Source organism: Lathyrus oleraceus, chromosome 1 (assembly GCF_024323335.1).
Source record: "Lathyrus oleraceus cultivar Zhongwan6 chromosome 1, CAAS_Psat_ZW6_1.0, whole genome shotgun sequence".
Taxonomy (NCBI): Eukaryota; Viridiplantae; Streptophyta; class Magnoliopsida; order Fabales; family Fabaceae; genus Lathyrus; species Lathyrus oleraceus.
In genome coordinates, this window is record NC_066579.1 from 364,298,824 (window position 1) to 364,321,823 (window position 23,000).

Below are 23,000 nucleotides of genomic sequence, written 5' to 3' on the forward strand. Positions count from 1 at the left end.
TCGATGATCAAAAATTGACCAAAAATCAACGATTGACAAAAAAAGTCAACAATTGACCAAAAAGTCAACTTTACCAAATTGATGTAATTTTTTATCCTCTTTCCTTATAATCCATTTTTAAACTTGTATCTCAAGTAATAAGCATTGGACCATGAATTTCCATGAATCTATGAAGTATTCTTTGAATTTCCAACTTTGACTTTCTTCCTTAAGTTCAAGCAATCAAATCAAATAACAAACATCTCACTCTCTATGACAACCATGAATCTCAAATAAAGAGATGTTCCACACCACCAGTGATATGAGAAACAAACCCGAAAAATTACCAAATAATACCTCTCTTGAAAATCCATTTAAACTGATTACATCCACTATTACTGAACTTTAACCTAATGATTGTGCTATGCAAAATATGATGAATGGTATGTTAAATGCATGACCCAATTGAATGAATTGAGGACCTTGTATGTATATGATTTTAATATAAGCCAAATAAAAATAGAAAAAAGTAAGGCAAATTTTGGGGTATGACAATCTCAAGACATCAAGAAATCCTTCAAAGAATATGCCCAAAGATGGAGAGAGTAAGCAATTCGTGTTCAGCCACCACTTCTTGAGAAAGAAATGGTTGACTTGTTTTTGGATACCCTGTCGAGTTCATACTATGGAAGAATGATAGGCAGTGCATCGTTAGGTTTCTCTGACTTGGTGAAAGTTGAAGAACGCATGGAGAGCAGCCTCAAAAGTGGAAGACTCCAAGGCACCTCAAGTAGCCAGAGCATTGAAAGTGAATCCATTTCCAGTTCCCAAGAGGAAAAGGAAGAAGTTAATGAAATATGGGAAACCCATCAAGCTCCATAAGCTCCACCTCTGCTGTCATACTCAAGATCCATATGCAACGGTTGTTCAATGTCAGCAACCATTACCTCCCGGTCCTCAATATCAACAACCGTGGAAAGGTCCTCTAAATTAGCCAGCTCAGGTCCCGAGTCAATGTCAACGTCCAAATCATCGAGCTCAAAATCCAAACAATCAACATTGACATCTGAATCAATATAGACCTCCAAACTGCCAGGAAAGAGAGACTCTCCAAATTGACCTGATCCCAATGACGTATAGTCAGTTGTGGTCTCACTTGGTCCAAAGCTAGTCGATAGATCTTAGAGAGACTAGATCCATGAAGTTTACATTCCCTCATTGGTACAACCTAGAGGTCCAATGTGAGTTTCATGATGGAGTTATGGGGAACTCAATTGAAGAGTGTAATATCTTCCAAGAAGAAGTGCAACATATAATCAACAATGGGCGATTGTATTTCAATGGCCCTAATGTGGTGAACGGTTCATTGCCCTCATAAGTTCTAAGACTTCAGAAGGCACTTCCTAGAGACAACAAGTCAAGCAGAAATGATCGTTCTCAATACTAGTAATCACTTGGATGTTTCAGCTGTTTATTTGTATTTTCTTTGTATGTTAAACGTTGTTTGCTTTTAAGCATTATTGTTTTCTTTTAATGCTAATATTAATGAAGTGATCATGCATTTTGAATTAATCCATTCATATTCACTCGTATTTTTTTATTTCAGTTATGCAAAAAAACAAAACAAAAAAAATATTTTCTCCCATTCAATTTCTTTTTCAAACTGTTGTCTTAGCAAATATTGGAGGGAGGATGATGAAAACCATATGCCCATAATTATTGTGGTGTGATTTCCAAGAAAACTTTGTTGATGATGTAAAGAATTGTTTCAAATCCCTAAACACTAAAGAGATAAGGAGTTAATCCCTAATCAACCACTTTGAGCCTAGAAGATGGTGTTTCTTTTGGATCTGAAACCCTTAATCTTAAGACGGGACAAGGTAGTTATGTTTAGTTAGTTTGACCGTGCATTCGATATTTCAAAAGAATTTGTCCCTCTATACACCCTCCAAATAGGTTCAACCATATGTTATCCTTCACACACATGTTGAAGTGTTGAAGAAGCTGAGGAAAACTAAAATTTGTGTTGGTTGATCCTCACCCACCACTAACACGCCAGTCACAACCTTTTAGAAAAAAAGAAGAAAGAAAACGCCCGCTAAGTCGAACACCACAAAAGATGACTTAGGCAAAATAAATTAGGGCATCCTTGTGGATCAAAAACTTAAAAGAAATGGTCCAGGCAAAATTAGGGATAAAAGTCAATCAAAAGAGGTCATCAAAATCCTCAACAAAAATAGAAATAAGGTGACTGCCATTTCAAGAAAATCTTATCTTGAATCCTCATCTTTAGGAACACACCTTTAAACCCTCTTAAAAGTTGAATGCATGTGTCAATTAAATGACTGTAGGACTGGAGATCATCAAGAAGAAATGGTGGATTAAAATTAATTTTTGAGCCTCATATCCTTTTATTCAAAAAACCGTGAACCAGACCACATTACAACCCTTAAAAGACCTAATTGAGGCATGATTGTTTTGAAAGCATACTACAACAAGGTTGTGTTAAACCGACTCTAAAAGATTTTGTTAATCATTTGTATTGATCGCATCATCTTCCACCCTGTGAATGGCTAGATCAGAATTGTGTCCTGATCATTGACTCGTTCACTGTATATCACCACCATTTCAATAATGATTGATTTCAAATTTTTCATTTTTGCATCGCATTAAAATTACCATTGAATGAATAATTTTATTTGTAAGTCAACACTTAACATCAAGGGAATCCCAATACAATCAGTTGAGGAACTTGATCAAGTGAAAAGACTCAGATAAGGGCAAGCCACCTAAAGAGCTCAGTGAATCCAACTCTCCAAAGGTCGGTCAATCAAAGGTCTACCATTCCAAGAATTGGATAACCAGAGTTATAGTGTTTCAAATATTCAAACATTGGGGCAAGTCACCTCAAAGTCTTGTTGTGATAAGCTGTCTTCCAAGCTCCTTATGAGGAGAACGTCTTCAAAGACCCAACATACTAGGGCAAGTTGATCCAAAGAGGGGAAAGTCATCTCCATGCCTTCAAGCTACTCAAGCTTATGCCATACGTCAGCAACTGATGAGTTCAAGACGAGTGTTGGGAAATCATGCTATCACCCAGTCAAATAACCTTTTTCCTTTTGACAAAGAAACTTTGTTGCAAAAGGACTTTCCATCTAGTACCTACCACATGGGCATCTTTGGAAAACTTCGAGTCTTTGCATGGATCATTCTCATGTCGCTTCGCTCTATTGCAAGCCAAGCATACCATCACATTCATATGGCATATTTCCATAGCATGAAGCCATGAAAATCAAATAATTTGCAATAAAAGTCCAACCTTGCTTGGCACTTCTCAAAGTCCAATTCTTATTGGCACACATACATGTATTGACCTGTCATTACATTTAATGCATCATTACATGTGTAGTATACTCACAAGTGTGGGGCACTACACCAAGTAATCATAACATTACATGCATAAATCAAAATGCACATCAGATCATATTCAATCATAAGCATAACATGAACCATGTCTCATTCGCATATGAAGACAATCATTGTTAATACAATCAACTACTATATGCTTGTAGCAGAATCTCGGCAGAAGGCTCCATGGCTAATCTCGGCAGAAGATTTCCAGTTAAACCTCGACAACGGGTATTTTTCTCATTGAATCTCGGTAGAGGATCCCCTGGTTTATTTCGATAATAGATTTCCCAGCAGACCTCGGTAGAAGGCGTTTCCCCATAAAATCTTGACATTAGATTTCCTGATTGATCTCGATAGTAGATTCCCCAATAGACCTCGACAGTAGGTATATCTCTCTCATTAATTCTCAACATTAGGTTTCCTGGTTGATCTCTATAGTAGATTCCCCAATACACCTCGACAGTAGGTATCTCTCTCTCATTGAATCTCGACAAAAGATTCCCTGGTTAATCACGACAGTAGATTTCCCAGTAGACCTCGACAATAGGTACTTTCTTAACAAAACCTCGGCAGTAGGAATATCCTAACGAGTCTCGGCAGTAGACTCCCTAGTAAGTTTTTTTTTTGAATCTTCCCCAAGGAACCTCGACAGTAGTCTTCCCTGGTGGAACTTCTTTAGAGGATTATTCTTGAAGAACATGCAAACAATCGGAGTAGTTCACCATTTCTCTCCCTAGTGTTTTCACCTTGAATTTCCATTCACCAATAAAGGCATTTTTCCAGACCACATTTCATGATATGTTATGAATGTCAGCATTTGCACATCATGATCATTTCATACATCATGCATACAAGAAAATTCAAATCATTGCATAGCCCAAAGTATACTTTACACTCATTTTGCATTGAACCGGTTCTGGTTGTTGATTGTTATCCCTTGACCCCAAGTCCGTTCATTACCGACACCTTTTCAAATACATTTGTCACTATTACTCTGTGACAAGTCCATTTTTGTTGGCATTTTCAAAGTCCGTCCTTTTCCTAGCACGTTTAAAGTTTGTATTTTGTTTGTCATGATGTTTCCTAGAAAGTTGTCGGTTCGACTCTTTCGTTGTCAGGAATTTCCAGAATCTTTGATCAGAGGATTTTCTTGTGAGAGATCTCTAGAATTGCCAGGAACATTCTAAGGTGTAGTCAGGTGATGTTTGAACCTATTGTTGAATATTTCCTTGAATCTTCTAATGTTGTTGAGGTCATGTTAGAACTGGATATTAAAACCCTTTGATTTTTCTAGTGCTGTCAGGTCATGTCTGAACCCGTTGTTGAGTTTTTTTCTGAATTATCAGATCATGTTTGAACCTGTTGTTGAAATTCCCTTTATTTTCCAGTGTTGTCAGGTCATGTATGAACCTGTGGACAAAGGTTTCTTTGAATATTCAAGTGTTTGTAGATCATGTATGAACCTGTTGATATACTCTATTTGAATTTCCCACGTATTGTCAGGTCATGTCTGAACATGTTTTATTAATTTTTCCTTGATTTTCTAGTATTGTCAGGTCATGTCTCAACCTGTTGTTAAACGCTGAGTTTTCCAATATTGTCAAAAGACGGTGATAGTCATGGCGAAGAAAATAGATGATTTTAACACTCATGCCAGGGATGTGGCTTCGAGGGCTCTCGAACGCGTATAGGAGGAGAAACACTTGAGTAAATTCTTAACTCTATAAAATATTTAGAGGACGAGGCGTCATCGTTCTAGGAAGAAGTTGTGACAGTCTCTGATAAGTATTTTGAGAGGACAAAAGAATATGTGGCCCTTTTCTATCCAAACCAATATTTGAGCCTGATGGATTTGTTCAAGATAGTTTGAAATGGCCAACTGATGAACGACGAATACGTCTTCTTAGAGTCCCATCATCTTTTACCCCATGTAATATGTCCCAATCTAGGGGATTTTGTAATAGCTTAGCTTACTACTTTTGAAAGGGGATTTTGTAATATCTTAGCTTACTACTTTTGAACGTACCTTTTGATAATATCGGCTCATATATATATATATATTCTCCAAAATAGAGGATATATTTATAATTTTAATATATTTATTTAGGGGTGTTCGCGGTGCGGTTTGGGCGGTTTTGGTGATAAAAATCATCCGAACCGCAAGAGAAAAAAGCATGCGGTTTGGTTTGGTTCGGTTGACTTTTAGAAATAAAACCAAACCAAACCAAACCAAACCAATGCGGTTTGGGTTGGTTCGGTTGGTTCGGTTTTTTATAATATTTTTATTATGCCATACATACACCTATAGAGAACAACATAACTTTGTATTTAATCATTCATACATGACTAAATAACATCAAAACTCATCATATTTAGACAAAAATGTTTCATTCAATATACAAAAAATTAGATTAGACAAAAGTGGAATAAAAAACATATATAAATAGTAGCATAAAATAATATCGAAGACATTATAATAAAACATAAAAAACATATGAGATGAGAGATTAAAGAAGATGAAAAAAAGAACATAAGAGATGCGAGATTGAGAAGAAAGATGCGATAAAAATATAATTAAAAGAGAAAATAGTAACATAAAAGATGAAAAAGAAAGAACATAATAGATGACTTATTAGAGTAGAATAGGCGAAACCTACATGGAGAAGAAGACGAGAAGAATGTGTGATACTACTATGAGAGATTTAAGAAGGTTGAAATTGAAACCCTAAGCGTGAGTAAGAGAAAATCGTTTGTAATTGTAAGGTTAGTGCATACTATGTTTGATGTTTTGGTTGGATGTGGGATAAGTAAAATTTAGGTTGTAACATAATGTGGTTTGGTTTGGTTTAGTTCGGTTTGCAAAATACAAACCGCAAACCAAACCAAACCGTGCGGTTTTATTAAAAAATGACCCAAACGAATCCGAACCAAATGCGGTTTTTTGCGGTTTCGGTTTGGTTTGGTTTGGTTTGCGGTTTTCTATTGGGTTGGTTTGGTTTTGAACACCCCTATATTTATTTATATATTTTATTTTATATATAATTTGTAAATAAAAAACTTGTTAATCTTATATATTATATTAATCTTATAAAATTCGTTAAGTCACTTGGTTACTTTTAGCGGTAAAAGGGAGGACATATTTATACTTCTAACATATTTATTTATATATTTTATTTTTTTTATAATTTTTAAATAAAAAAGTTGTTAATCTTATATATTATATCAATCTTATAAAAATTGTTAAGTAATTTAACAATTCTTAATGCTAAAATAGATGATATATTTATAATTGTAATGTATTTATTATATATTTTATTTTATATATAATTTATAAAAAAAGTTGTTAATTTTATATATTATATTAATTTTATATATTAGATTATTAATTAATAATATTGATCCACTAACTCTTTATTTTATTTGTTAATTAATTTAATAATTAAATATAAACAAAATTTCATCTCATTAACTATTTATCTCACTAAGTTACAACACCATAATTATAACAACTAACCATTAGTCTTACCACTACACAAATTTATTTTATATATAATTTGTAAATATAAAAGTTGTTAATCTTATATATTATATTATTAATTAATAATATTGATTCCACTAATTCTTTATTTTATTTGTTAACTAATTTAATAATTAAATATAACCAAATTTTTATCTTATTAACTATTTATCCCATTAAATCACAACACTATAATTATAGCAACTAACCGTTACTCTTACCAGTACTCTCTCATTTAACTTCTCTCTTTTTTCTAATTCTTATTCCCTTCTCCCATTATCCTCTCTTTAATTTGTTTTTCATTTATTTTATTCTTCCTTCTTTCTTTCTACAACACTTCTTTTATATAAGACTAATGCTAACATGTGCTCCAAGGGCACAAGTTAATGATTTATTTGTAAAAATATTCTCTTGGAATGCGTATATTTAATTTTTTGAAACTTAAAACATTATTTTATTTCACACAAATCTTCTAATTGTAGTATCCTTAACTTTTGTCTTCCTTAAGGACACAAGTTAACACGACCCTTTATATAATTATAAACATCTTTCAATTACTTTTCAAATCATTTAGACATACTTAGTAATTCACTTCTCAACTAATTTAAACATATATTCTTTTAATGTCATGTTTTCTATTAAGTATATTTTAAAAAATTTTCTAATAAAAAATATGAAAATATTTGATATTTCAAAAAGTCTAAATATGCAATTGTGCATTTGATGCGATTTCAAGTCTTTCTCTTTTGAGTTCTTTCTTTTAATTTCATGGTTGTCATTAAATATATTTCTCATTTACTTTTCTAATCATTTAGACATTCAATAACTTCAAAACATCATTTAAACATTGTTTTAATTTCATTTTTGTTATTAAACATGTTTTAAATTCATTTTTAATTGATCAAAATGTGGATATTTTATATTTTAAAATGTCTCAACATGCAATTATGCATTCATGGAATTTAGAAACAATCTTATATTTAAAAGTTGTTAAATTATTAATATTTTTTTTTTCAGTAAAAAGAAGGATAACTTTGTAATTTCTATTTAATTTTAATCCTATAAAGTCCTCCACCCTTCCGTCAAAATTCTACTTTTACTATTAATAACTAATTAAATAATATAAATATAATATTACTTAATAATAATAATAATAATATCGAAAATTCTATTTCTACTACTAATAATAGTAATTAAAATTATAAATTAAATAAAAAAACATGATTTTTTATAATTGGTTTTCTTTTACTATTATTTCAATATTAAAAGTAGGTTAAAATATTATACATAATTTTCCTTCTTATTACTAAATCATTCTTTATAATAATACAACTAATTATTTTAACTCTCACCTATTTATAAAACTTTCATCAATAATTATAACAACTATTATATTTTATTTTTCAATATAGCTTTATTTGAAGTATCAAATATTGCTATAAAACATCAAAACAATTAACTTATATTTCGAAGTAGAAATACAATCAATATAGAGATATTTTTATTAATATATTTTAATTTTTTTTATCAAAATAATTATCAATAACATTTTAATAAAATATAACTGTGTATCACGGATGTACATATAGTTAGTCCATATATATATATATATATATATATATATATATATATATATATATATATATATATATATATATATATATATATATATATATATATATATATATATATATATATATATATATATATATATATATATATATATATTACTAGTTTTTATTATGGCAATGATGATCTTACTAGACGAGGTGGTAGGGGCCAGATGTCAAGGGCCTCACATGCCTGGACAATAAGAGAAGAAAATTAGATCCCTTTAAAAGATATTTCCTCTTATTATGTTTGTAAGGAGTGACGAGGATTTGTCTTAGGCACCTTAACATGTTTCATTACCTCAAAGGTCGATAAGGAACCTTCATGGGGATCTATCATGCATTATGATAGTCTCCTAGGGTGGCAAGAATCGTCCGCTAAGATCCAATATTTTAATCGCCTCAAAAGACGACAATGATCTCTCATAGGATCCAACATGTTTTAATTGTCTCAAAAGGAAGAAACGATTCCTTATGGAGATCCATCGTTTTATGGTCACCTTAGAAGGTGAATTTCTTTTGGCGTCCCTAGGTATCTTATAAATAGGAAAAAGAAACAACAATACAAATATTTAAGAAATAATAAAATGGGGAGCCTCATTCAAAAACCATTCATCTCTCATGAGACACTAGAGAAAAATAGTGTACCCAAAAAAACAACTTAACCATACATGTGAACGAGATATAATAACCACCTAATCAAAGTAAACAAACAACAGTAACATAAAAGCATCAAGGATCTTCCAATTAAAACTTCTCTCTTATGTTTTCTCATGCTTCTGGGGTGATTTTGCTCCTTAAAAGGATTTTTCTAGCGACTTAATTCCCGAACCAATCTTGCTCTTATATATCAAAAGCATTTAGAATCGTTTACGTGTGATATAACTTATTGTGCAAAAAACCGTATGTCATATTAGACAACTATTCCATCATCTATTTTTGATTAAAATAAAAGTCTATCTATTTTGTGTGCCATTCTACTTTAAATTCACTCTCAAATCTTTGTCATGAGCATTGACCACCCAATAACACATGTAAATATATAATCATTATAGTTAGTAAATTTTTTAAATAAAAATAGTGTGAAAGAATGGAAAAAAATTAGACAAAGAAAAGGGAAAAAGAAATAGATTAAAAAAAGGAAAAACGAAATCGATATTGGAGTTTTATCTTTTTTAGAATCCATTTTGGAGTTTTTACTCACCCCGCACTCTCGTCTCTCACAAACTCAGAACTCTTCTATTCAGCGTTATAGAGTATCGACCGTGCTAACCCGACCCGAAAAATGCCACCCAAGTCGGAAAACCCGGTTCAACACACTTCATCCTTCACCGCGACCGACTCATCCTCCGCCGGATCAATGGATCCGATCTTCCACGCCATTCGGATTCTTCCATTCAGCTTCCTCCGTCCACCGCGTCTCCGCTTGAAGCTTCCATCGATATCACTTCCCTCATCCAACGTCGTCTTCGCCCTCGTCCTCCTCACCTACTTCATGGTCGTCTCCGGCATCGTCTACGACATCATCGTCGAGCCTCCCGGCATTGGTTCCACACAGGATCCCTACACCGGCTCAGTACGACCTGTCGTTTTCATGTCCGGCCGTGTTAACGGCCAGTATATCATCGAAGGTCTCTCTTCTGGATTCATGTTCGTTCTCGGTGGAATCGGTATCATAATGCTGGATCTTGCACTTGATCGTAACCGTGATAGATCTGTTAAGGTTTCTTATGCTTCTGCTGGTGTTTCGTCGATTGTTATTGCTTATGTTATGAGTATGCTCTTCGTTCGCATCAAGATCCCTGCTTATCTTAGCTGAATTTCCTTCCGTTGTTTTTTTTTGTTGAATTTGTAGTTTGGATTTATCTAAGAGTATGATAATTTCTGGCTCCCAATTATGATAGATTAGGGTTGCTGAATTGAAATGCCTATAGCGAATTGATCTGATTTTCTTATATTTATATCCTATAAGGTGTTTTAGTTTGTTTGATATACTTGAAATTTGGGTTAACATTTTTGGCATAGAATTGTTGTGGTTATATTATGTGTTTTTATTGTTTCTTTGATGTGCAATGATATCTGTGGTCTAGTTTGTGATTCGTGTTTATGTTGTTAAATAGCAACTATATTGGTCATATAGAACTATAGCATAGTGGAATCTGAACAAAGAGGATACACGGTTTTGTACAAAATGTTGTTGAATAGATGCTATAACAATGCCGAAGGGTATTGGGATTTGAACAAACCATTGTGATTAACAACATTGGTTTGTGTTACACGTAGAGTATGTATGGATACATGTTGTGCTACTTGGATGTTTTCTTTTGTTACTGATTGCATTGATGTGCAAATACTTCTTGTGGTGGTTGTTACTGTCAGGCTATAGGTTACAAGTAATTATGGTGAATGAAAGACCAGACATGAAAAGTGGAGTGCAGATTTGTTTATGAATAGGCTGATTGTGTTGTGTTTATGTGATTTCATTACATGCTTTTCTTGCTTACTTGTAGGATGATCCTGCTCATTCTCTGTCTGGAATGGAAGTATACCTCTTTTTATCTTAAATCTAATCCCTTTCCTAAGGTCATGCTGTCTTCAAACTTCTATTTATTTTTTGTAATAACATAAAAAGCCATACGTCCTAGATACATAAGATGTAGCAGTTATCTAAATTGCATCCTTCTTCATTGTCGAGTGACTCTATGACAGCCAATGGATATTAACCATTCTTTCCTCATAAACTCAAATATACTTATTACATACCTTCGCGTTGACAGTTGATTTTCTTTCTGCTGTTAACCTTTTGTGTACTATTAAAGCAAAGTAGGCTTTGAGATCACTTGATATAAAGGATAACTCAGTCCTCCAAGCAAATAAGAGGTGAGACTCTGCTTTAAGATGGGAGATCAATGTGTCTTACCCTGGTAATATTTCTGAAAGCAGTTTTTTTTTTTCGTTCTAATTTCACTTGTGATTAAGGTAAATTGGTTTATGGTAGTCCTTTTTACTTATGAATTTGTTAACATAGCCTTGGTTCGAGTGGCACAAGTCTCTTGGAGACAACTTGATCTCAGGAATAGTCCGAACCACGTTGAGGCTGCTTTGCCTCCAGTTTATTATACCTTAGTATTTTGACTTAAATGGAGCAGTTCCTTTTTCTATAAGAAAAACCCATCATCATATTAGATGCCATATTGAAGCTGCAAATCCATATTGAGGCTCAGGTCTGTCAAGTGAACTTGTGTTTTTACCCTTTTGAGGTGGACACCAGTCCAAGCTGATAGCTTCAAGGATTTAAATGCAATTAACACAAGGAAAATTTTCACTAATTTTTCTTTAAATGGTTACTTTTCTTGTGTTTTGCTGACATTTTTTATTTTTATTTTTGTCGAGGTTGGTTTTGTGAAAAAAATGGCAACATGGTGCTATAAACCTTTTGCAATAGTGGGTCTAGGAAAGGATTATGCTCAATGTGGATTTTGTAGATTTTTTTCCACTTTGTTTTTGCAAAAGATTATCTGCACAATTTGAATCCATGACCTCTTGGTCATTTATGGCAACAAGTCTGTGCATCACACCAAGTCTTAGTCCTCCGTTATAAATTTTAACCCCAAAAAACTTGAAAGGTTTTTTTAGATAGACTCTAGATTAGCTTGGGTATTTAAGATGCATGGGTGATAGAACTGAAATAAAATGTTACATGTTTGTGCTTTCTATTACTTACTGAGCTTTTGTTACACTGACATGGTTAATTATTGGTAGCAGAGAACTGTATACCAAGCTACTCTGTCATGTTATATTTACTCTTCAATGCTTGACATATGATACTGAAGGAGCAAAAATCCAAAAACTTGGATGCTCTAATTTTTTAAGCTCTAAAGATAGGTTTGCTCCTTGGGGAGGAAGTATTTTCATATTTTAGCTCTTTCTTTCTTTTGAGTTGCATGCTCTGTGCTTAGCGTTTTTGCTTAATTTAGTCGAAATACTAGGTGCCTTCACAAAATGATATATGAACAGATGAGATTGGTTTTCGTTTCTGGTGTACTTGCTTTCACTATAATCTTTTTACCATTTGGTTGTTATCAAAGTCTTAGCCATTTTGTAATGATTGTTGTTCGCCATTTAGAAATACCATGAGTAAGTGATTTCTCCATGACTGTGGCTACCGTTGATCTTGATTTTCAGAAGCGTGTCCTTAGTTTATATGTATGTGTTTGAACGTGTATGAACTGCTATAGTCTCAGCTATTTTTAGTTGGAATTTTTCTCATTCTTATATTATCTTCAACTTAATGATTTACGATGCTTAGACTTTCTCATTCCATTATTGATAATTATCACAAGCAGGGAATCAATTTTGTTCCAGCGTTAATAAAAAATTAGCAATAAATTAGCAATGCGTTAAAGCATTAAGTACTCATGCATCAAATGATAACGACTATAGAACTGTAAAAAGAACCTGTAATGATCTATTAATTTACATTAGAAGAAGTACGAACCCACCATTTTCAAATCCATAATACACTAAAAATATTTTGTATACATAATACAATACAACCTATCCAACAATTATTCTTCTCATTTACAGTGGCCATATCCTAATTGTTGGTATTCAAAATCAACAAATGAAAACTATCTTAACATGCAGAGATTTTATACATATATTTTTACGAAATATTTTATGGCGTCTCAATTGAAGGAACGGCGGGGTGAGAATAGGCGAAGAGGTGACAACTTCCCCATGAAGCCTGGCGATGCAAGACCATTCATTGGTTGATATTGAAGCATGCTAAAACCTCTGTGTTCTGTTTGTTTCCCACTTCTATTGTGTCCATTGAAGGTTCCACATTTCACTATCCACCATCTCTTCTTGGTTGAGACATGATCGTGCGAGTTCATTTTGTGACGCATATACTCCTTCACAACATGTAATCCCTGCTCCACCACCTCCAGTGGAGGCGAAATAAGTGGGTTTCCCTCCACACTTAGCTTTTGAAGCTTCTGGAGGCACCCAATGGAATCCGGCAATGTTTTGATACTATTGTAGCTAATGTCCAATTCAACCAGGGACCAGAGGAGCCCTATGGAGTAGGGCAAAGACTCCAAGTATTGGAAGTTCTGACTCACATTTAGGATTTCCAGATTGATGAGGTTTTCGAGGTTGTCGGGGAGACTTCTGAGGCAGTTCAAACGTGCGTCGAGAACCTTGAGAGCCGTAAGGTGAGAGGTGGAGCTGGGAAGAAACACCAGTTTGTTGGAGTTGACAGAAAGCTTCTTGAGTTGTATGAGCTCAAAGCCTATTGTGTCTGGCAGCTTGCTCAGCATGTTGAAGTTGACATTCAATTCTTCTAAGGCTCTGGTTGATCAAAATTCACACGTACGCATGTATGTCAGAAAAAACAACCATGTACAACCAATATGAACATTGATATACACATACATACATGACCTCACGCATAGTATTGATTTTTTAAATATTTGGTTTATTTTTATAACTGTTACTTATGTTATTGTTAAATCAATTGAAATAAGTCTTATTAAAGTTTGATTTTGATTTATAACTCGGTTTTGAAAACATTGAATAAAATATTACTAATTTGCATCAATTACGTTATTGTTTGGTTTGCGTGACTTCATATGATGATGCGAAAGTAAATGTGACTAGATATGGTGACAAAGAAGATAAGAAATTTCTTGTTTATTTTTCAACTGTTTACATCTCAATTATAAATATAATGTTTATTTAAATATGAGTAGATACTTGTTGCATTATTCGATCAAGTATTTAAAATTAATATGAGTAGATACTTGTTTTATTTTTATTTTTATATTCGATCAGTTAAAATTATTTTAAAAAATATCAATTATAGAAAATTAAATTTTGAAAAAGCTTTTAAAAATATTTTTCATTTGAAATAATAATATTTTTTCTCAAATTTTCATTTTTAAAAGCTTAAATATATTTTATAGTCTTTCTAAAAAAATAATTTTTTATATAATTTTTATAAAATTACCGACCTTTAAACCTAGTCTCTATTAAATTTTGTTCCTGCATAATATTGATGATTTTAGCTTTCACAAAATTCAAAAGGTTTTGATTTTGTAAAAACTTAAATATATTCAATTTATTTATTGAAAATCATGTAAAAAACAGACGAAAAACTTTCTAAAATAATTATTTTTTATAAAAAAAATAAGTTTTCAGAATAAATCCTAACAAAAGGAGTTCTAATTTTTTTCTTCAAGATCTAGAACTAAGCAGTTGAAAACATACAATTAAATTTTCAATAAATAATCCGAAATTATCAAGTTAAACAAAAAGTTTCTTGGCAGTAAGATACACAAGGGACAATATGTTAACACCTTAAAATTTGAAGTCAAATAATATATATAGGGAAAGAAAGTAATAATACCTACATATACACAGATGAAATATGTATATATAATAAAAAGATAAATAACTTAAAAAAACGTAAGAAAATTTTAAAAAAACAAACCTGCAATTCTCAATGGTTGCAGGAAGAGATTCAATGAAATTTCCAGAGACATTCAAAATTTGGAGCTTGGAGAGACAACCAATGGAATTTGGGAGAGATTTGAGCTGGTTGGAGTGCACGTCTAACATCTCTAAGTTCAATAATCTCGCCGTTAACGACTCTGGAATATTCTGTCACCGTTAAATAATATAAGTTTCAATTACATATTCACAAAATTTTATTAGAACTTTTTATATATATATATATATATATATATATATATATATATATATATATATATGGAGACATACCTTTAGATTGTTATTTGATAGGTCAAGCTTAGAAATGATGGCTAAATGAAGCAAAGATTTAGGAAGTGAGTCCAACGACATGCCACTCAAGTCCATAAATTGAAGCTTCTCTTCTTCTTTAGGCTTTTTCATTTCTCTTCGTTTCACCTTATTATTCATCTTCACCGTAAGCTGGTTATGGTGACCGTGAGGTTGAAAGTGTTGCTGTTCGAACATGTAAATTTGTTCTATAATGGAAAACTTGATACCCTTTGAAAAGAGATAGATATATAATGTGAAATTACTTGATGAGAGTATTGGAAATATATAGAGAAGGAGGAGGCAAATTGCAAGTGGGAAAGGTGAACAATAAGTAAACGATATATTAATATTAGTGTGTAAAAGGATGTACGGATGAGAATTGAGGAATAGTATCTAATATTTACTCACTTTATTATAAAAAATAATTAATTTTTAAATACGTGGAATATTTAATAATGAATATATTTGGACTATATATTGATTATTTAATGAGTTTAATTGAAATACAGACTGTGTAAAAAGATTTTACACTGTCAGTTAATCATAGACGTCGGATATTAAAAGAAGTTTGACTTTTATTTTAAAAATCTATAAAATAATACAAACGGATGATGGTGATGAATCGACGGTGTAACTTTTTACAATGACAGTGTATAATAATTAACTCTTATTTAATATATTAAAAATTATTATTTTTATAATAAGAATAAGAGACTTTATCAAAAATGAATTAAAACATAAATAATCGTTTTTATATTTTTGACATTTATTTAAATATAAATAAATTATATGAAACAAATAAAAATTAAATTCATAGCAAAAATAAAGAAAAGAGTGATAGAGCTTGACTGATTAATAATTTTTTTAATTATAAACTATTTAAAAGAAGTGAATTAAGAATATTAAGGAGAATAATTTTTGACTAAACCTTATCAATAAAAGTTTAGATTACCATAATTTCATTATCAAGGTTTTTATAAAAAGAAAGAAAAAGAAAGTGAAGTACAATGAAAGTACAACCGTATGGTAAGGGTTTGTGTGCTAAGCCACGTTCCTCTCATTTTGATTTTATCGACCTACCAATGCTTTTATTTAATGAAAGTCAGAAAACTATTATTCTAATTGAAACAAAAAATAAAACAAGTCAATGGCAGCGTATTTGCTTATTCATGATAAACACCACTTTTGCTTTTAAAAGGAAAAGATAAACCCCCCCACTGGTTTATTTATTGAAAAGAAAAAACCTAAACTAATGAAATGGCGGTTGGGTTTTGTATAAGGAAAAGAAAAATAATATTGATTACTAGAGGAATATCAGTCTAGGTTAGATCATGATCTTGCTGTATTGTCTAGATGTCGACGTATTGTGGAGATTGGACATGTATGTATTGACAAAGGTATCTTTTTTTATGGTTCTGAGGCGAGGGAGGTCCTAGATGCCATTATGACAGAGGCATGCGAGGCATTGATATTCTGGACAACGTCGGAGTACGAGAGAAAGAGGAGGCCAATGAGCCTGAGGAGCTCGAGCCCGACATACACAATAGTTGATAGTATTTGTATTTGTATTTATGTTCGGTTGTATTTTATTTTTACTTAGTTCGACTTCATTGTATATTTTGACTTTATTGTATATGTCATGATGACTTATTTTGACTCCGAATTTATGTCATTTTTTGCATATCTGTTGTATGGTTTAATGCTCATTATATAACAGGGACCTTAACATTTAAATCGTAATTTTCATCTGAGTAACCATCAAACTAACTTAACTTGCACTATTTTGATTGATTACAAAGATGCATCTCTGTAAATCCTAAACGCATATGCATCTCCAGATCAATAAATGTTTAAAATAGACCTTTCAAAGAAGGATGCATGAGGTGTATTTTGAAATATTTCAGAAATGCATCTCCGGATTCGTGTTTACAAAATATGTTGGTGTGGATCAGTGGGATGCATGAGGTGTGTTTTGAAATATTTAGGAGATGCGTCTTAAGATCAATTGTAACGTTTTGACTTAAGACAAGGGTGCGTCCAGAGATGCATCTTCAGAATCTAAGGGGTATTTTGAATTTTCCGTAGGGTGATTTTCCACCGTATGAGGTGGGATAAAAAATTCACTTAATAAGAAGGGTGGTGTTCAGTGATCACGCATCCTATAACAACTTTAAGAACTTTAAAATTCTCTTTCTATAATTTAGATTTTAATTTCATGACGCGTCTATTATACAGTAAAATATTTTATGGTTGAGACACTATTTTTTTTTGTTAAAAATTAGTTTGAAATTTAATTTTTGAATATATTTTGAATTCCAATCTTTGAAATTGTAAGTGGAAAAACGAATTTGGCTGTTATCTTGCATGTATATTGTACGGGTCAAAAAGTACAGTTGTACATATTCCTCCTGCAAGGGCAGGGGGTTCAAAGACCTTGATATGTATATAACAATTTGGGGTGGGTATGATTTTCCTACAACAGCGAGAAGCCATGTATGACGGTGTTTACAATAATTTTAGGAGTCTTGCTCACATGAGGTGAAAGGCTCTGTAGACGGTGGATATGCTTGTAGTAAGCGTGTAAGGGGTATGATCAATATGCGTTCTGATTTGACTAAGCGCCAAGCTTAGGATGTAATGTGTAACATCCTAACTTCCCCACGCATAAATATACATTAAAATCAAAGTATTCACATAATCAAATAGGATGTCACACATTCACTATTCAAAACATACATGTCATGTAATACTTTATTAGATAAAACCCAATAAACACCTTCACTTAGTGTGTCATCGCATGCTCACCTTTACTTAGGATATAATCGCAACAAAATTTCTCAGAATAAAGCATGAATTAATTAAATTATTTAAACTTCAAATGCATTTTATGGCATAGTTAAAATCATAAATAAAATCTTCTCAAAACATCAAAATATCAAACATGAGAGTATACATCAAATCTATAAACATAAATATTATACAAAACTCATAAACGTTTCTCAGCATTATATATCAGAGCACGTAAACTAAAACACATAAAGTAAATTGAAGAAACAACTTCATGCATTCCTCAAACTCTAAAGCAGCTACTCAGTTACCTGCTTATTTGTACTCCGAATAGGAGCACATACCACATCATTAACAAATGTGTGAGAAATCACAAACAATATTAACATGCATATATTACAAGATAGGATATCAAACACAACATTTTCTACACAATCTCATTCACATTATATTATAATACATTCTCACACCTATACTCATCAACCAATCACAACTCAACAAACATGCATATAACTTATTAAACAACGCAACTCGACTAATGCAACTCTATGCATATGCACATGATACCAACTCAATATTTGGTTCTCTCTGAAACCGAGTCTCATTTCTGAACCCATGAGCCCCCTCTCCGAGCTTGGGACAAGTCATTATTCCCCTCTCTGAACTAGTAGATACGCCTCTTGACGCAACTCGATGATACATGCTCATACATATCAAATCAATGTGTTAAAACCCTCTCTGATCTTAACATAATGCACTAACAAATCATATAATCCCCTCTCTAGATTACCACACTACAACAACTCACATGTGCAAAATATCATATAATTCAGTGCAACTCAAGTATACAATCAATCTCCTCGATTAGATTATTATCCATACTTGAAAAAACACAAGTCATAAATTTCATCTCAAAAAATTTCCAAGAATCATAAAACACATTTTTTCAAGTAGTTTCATGAGGTAGCTCTGCATGTTAGCTTCCCAACACTTCGAACAATGTCTCATTTGGACTTACAAAACTAAAGTTACAACCAAAATCGTCGAACAGTGCAACAAAAGACAAAACATATATTCTGGTAGTGTGGAGTCGACTCTAAGCACGTATGAGTCTACTCCAATTTTTATTTTTGCCTAAAAAATAGTTTTCTACGTATTTTGAAAGTCTTTTACTGTTATAAAACTACCCAAACACTTATTAACACAAAAACCACTTATTTCAAACACCTATTTTCTCAGATTAAAACCCCGCTCTTATTAAGCCCTAATTATACCAATTAACATACCACTTCAATCACCAATTCATCAAATCATCATCAAATCACATCTCTAAAACCTTTCCTATTGCAACAATGGTGGAAAACACACATATATACACAATACATAATTTTAAACATCAATTCATACGTAATTCACATCAATATAATCAGAAGAATATGACTCCTCAAGAACACACACATAAATTATCACAAATCATCATCCTTATTGGAGGTTAAGGACTCCTCTACCATACCCCTCATGTATAAGCCCTTATTGAAGGTTATTCTCCCTTTTACCTTAGATTTCTCCAACAAAATTCTTCAAAGCTCTTTCAATGGATGCTCTTCCTATGCTCTAGCCATTGCCTCTTCCTCTTTCCACCAAATTCTGATTTTTACGTAAGAAACCTCTCACAACTAACCTTTTACTAGTAACCTAACCCCTCAATTAGAGACTTCTAGCATTACCCTCACTTATTCCCCTATTCACTAAACTGCCCTTATCATCTCTAACTTTATTTTAATAAAAATACTACTGATACTCCTTATTTTCTATTATTCTATTTCTAATTTTAATTAGATAATTCAATTAAAATACTATTATTTAATTATTAAAAATGGATTTCGATAATTCTAGTCCACCTCTACCAATCTATAATCACTCTCTACACTTCCACCTCAAGGTCACACATCCAAGACACCCATGTTAAATCAATTATCACACATAATAATTAATTTGAATCATAATAATTCAAATAATTCGATAAATAAAAAATTGAGGTGTTATATAATGAATTATCTTTTTCTCTCTTGAGGGAGGTGCATTTATAGGGGTTTTTAAGGCCTAAAATTCTCTTGGAAAGGGTCGTCGTCCACTCAGTTAATAGTGGATCATTGAGTCCCTATTTCCAAGGGTGTTGTGGGTCAGTTAATAACGGCTCACAATCTATCAAAACCCTCACTCTTTTCTCAAAACCTATAAAACTTCATTAAGCTTAGAAGTGCTTCTAATCAATTAGAGAGGTTTATTCATTTCCTAACCAATGAAGGACTTGGTTCAGTCGATTAAAGAAAGGTGAACAACTTCTTAATCGATTAGAGAAGCTATTAATAAATTAATTCATATAGTCATTTTAAGGTTTTTTTATAAACTATGGTTGCCTCCTTTTGAAGTGTTTTAATTGATTAAAACATGATTTAATAGATTAAATAATTTAATTTATCCATGGATCATTTTGAGAAAAAAATTATATATAAAAGAGACTTATCCTCATTTCATTACACACCTGCATATAAACCTTTCTATTTCTCTTCTACTCTCTTTATTTTTGAAATTGATTTTTCATGAGAATTGTCGTAGTGCTGAAAGACTGAAAAATCTTTATGAGATTTGTGTTGCAACTGGTGTTGCGTTTAATTTATTGTATTCAAGAGTGTGATTATCTTGTAGAATATATTTGTAAAGGTTACAAGTTAAACTTGATAAAGCTTGGTTGTAGGTTCTTGAGTTAAGTCCGTGTAACAATTCTGGTTGTAGGTTTTTGAGTTAGGCGTGTGTAGCAACTCTGGTTGTAGGTTTTTGAGTTAGACGTGTGTAAAAACTCTATTTATTGTTTAAAGTTCGTGAGTTGATCCTTTGAAAAGATGATTTTTAGTGGAACTCATAAAAGAAGATTCTTAGAGACAGAAGTAAGATGAACTTGTATATAGTGTCCTTTCACATCAAGTTAAAGGACACCATGTTGAACATTTCCCAAGTCTCAAAGAGAGAGACATTTCATTTTCCATAACAACATACTACATTAATAACCACAAACATTTAAAACACGCTCATACGTTAATGCTTTGATTAAATTTAATGAATTCAAACTAATCATCTTTAAATACATTTCAATAAATTTTAATAATGATAAATAAATAATTTTTTTTTACCATCAATATCCGGTCCACTGGACCGACTAATTCGGTTCGAATCAATTTTGACATCAAGTAATTCCACCCCCTATCGATCGTAATTGCGCGGATCGGACTTTAATCTTCCTTCGAAGATTTTAGGAATTGTCAAATTCCTATTTAATAAATAATTCCAAAAATTAATAAAACTGTTGCAACTTAATATAATAAATTTGTATTGTACTGGAAAAAATTATTATTATTAATTGCACTACACGTTATTTGCTTGATTTGTCTAGTATGCATTAAAGATAAGAGATTAATTACTATACACTGTCAGTGTAAAAAGTTTTACACCGTCGGTTCATCACCATCACCCGTTTGTATTATTTTATAGATTTTTAAAATAAAAGTCAAACTTCTTTTAATATCTAACGTCTATAATTAATTGATGGTGTAAAACCCTTTTACACTGACAGTGTATTTTAATTAATCTCTAAAGATAATATATACTCCCTCAGGAATATATAAGCAAAAGTCTTAATTGCACTGCACGTTATTTGGTTAATGCACAAAAGTCTTCTAATTTTTGTCATAAATATATAAATATCAACGTATTTAATATTCTTATTAAAATAACTTTATATTAATTATTTAATTTTGTTAGTGAAAGACAATTTAATTAAGCTATATTTTCTCACATAAAATTAAGAAGATTAAATATACTTAATTATATTTCTTAATAAGAATTAATTACTATATACTATCAGGGTAAAAAAATTTATATTATCGATTCATCACCATCACCCGTTTGTATTACTTTATAGATTTTTAAAATAAAAGTCAAACTTATTTTAATATCCTAAGTCTATTATTAATCGATGGTGTAAATCTTTTACACTGTCAATATATTTTAATTAAATTATTCTTAATAAACGTGAAATTGATATCTTTTACTTATAAATCAGATCGGAATATTATATTTATTAAAATAAATAAATTATATATAGACAATTGAAAATTAATGAAATCAATGGTCTCTCTAAAAGTAAATATGTATACCGAAAGTTTTAACTTATATATACAATTAATAAAAGCAACATATGTAAAGTACACAATCCAATTTTTTTTTATTTCGCTTAAAAACATATAAATACTGTATTAAAAACATATAAATACTGTGATTCTATTTATCATACAGTAGCGCTTGTAAACATTTACTGGAATGTTTAATATACCACTGTATTAATCTTGGCGGATCTATTTTGAAATGAAATTTTTTCAAATTAAACTCTGTTTATATCATTACCAAAAAATTCTCTAAGAGAAACTTAATATAAACTATTAGAAAAATGGGTGATTTGTCTTTTAGAAAAGAGATAAATATAATAAAAAAATTTAAAAAGGATTCAAATTTTATTTTAAATTTTAAAATAAAATTCAATTGATTTAATTACTCAATCAAATTTAAAAATCATCATATTTAAATATTTTTTTAATTTAAAATTAAATCTTATTTACATTTTTTTGACATAAAATCAAATTTTATTGGCTATTTCTTAACGCATCCGGTATATTTCTACTGCACCACACGAATTTTTAAAAATGTCTTCTGTTTTTGGAGATGCATCTCCGGACGCATCTCTTACATATTCAACAAAGATTATTCTTAGAGGCGTCCTATAAATTGGATTATTTTTATTCCGGAGACATATCTCCGGAATATTTTAAGAAATA

The 23,000-nt window shown here is 31.4% G+C and overlaps 2 protein-coding genes across 2 annotated transcripts; one reads left to right on the forward strand and one right to left on the reverse strand.

Annotated features, from left to right (window-relative positions):
• The first annotated feature begins 9,627 nt into the window (after positions 1–9,627).
• Positions 9,628–10,507, forward strand: LOC127136759 (uncharacterized). Its single transcript, XM_051063285.1, has one exon. It carries the CDS (start codon positions 9,803–9,805, stop codon positions 10,334–10,336), a length of 534 nt encoding a protein of 177 aa, XP_050919242.1. The 5' UTR covers positions 9,628–9,802; the 3' UTR covers positions 10,337–10,507.
• A 2,448-nt stretch (positions 10,508–12,955) lies between these two features.
• Positions 12,956–15,634, reverse strand: LOC127136751 (plant intracellular Ras-group-related LRR protein 6). Its single transcript, XM_051063278.1, has 3 exons — positions 15,304–15,634; positions 15,014–15,183; positions 12,956–13,872 (listed from the first exon to the last, which is right to left on the reverse strand). The coding sequence occupies exons 1-3, from the start codon at positions 15,517–15,519 to the stop codon at positions 13,206–13,208; spliced, it is 1,053 nt and encodes a 350-aa protein (XP_050919235.1). The 5' UTR covers positions 15,520–15,634; the 3' UTR covers positions 12,956–13,205.
• Positions 15,635–23,000: the final 7,366 nt, after the last annotated feature.

What these genes read in the sequence shown, in the direction of transcription:
- LOC127136759 (XM_051063285.1), top strand. Translation starts at nt 9,803, where the DNA reads ATGCCACCCAAGTCGGAAAACCCGGTTCAACACACTTCATCCTTCACC.
- LOC127136751 (XM_051063278.1), bottom strand. Translation starts at nt 15,519, where the DNA reads ATGTTCGAACAGCAACACTTTCAACCTCACGGTCACCATAACCAGCTT. An exon ending in TATCAAATAACAATCTAAAG is followed by an intron (nt 15,184 to 15,303) that starts GTATGTCTCCAT and finishes TAACGGTGACAG; the next exon opens with AATATTCCAGAGTCGTTAAC. An exon ending in GCAACCATTGAGAATTGCAG is followed by an intron (nt 13,873 to 15,013) that starts GTTTGTTTTTTT and finishes TTGATCAACCAG; the next exon opens with AGCCTTAGAAGAATTGAATG.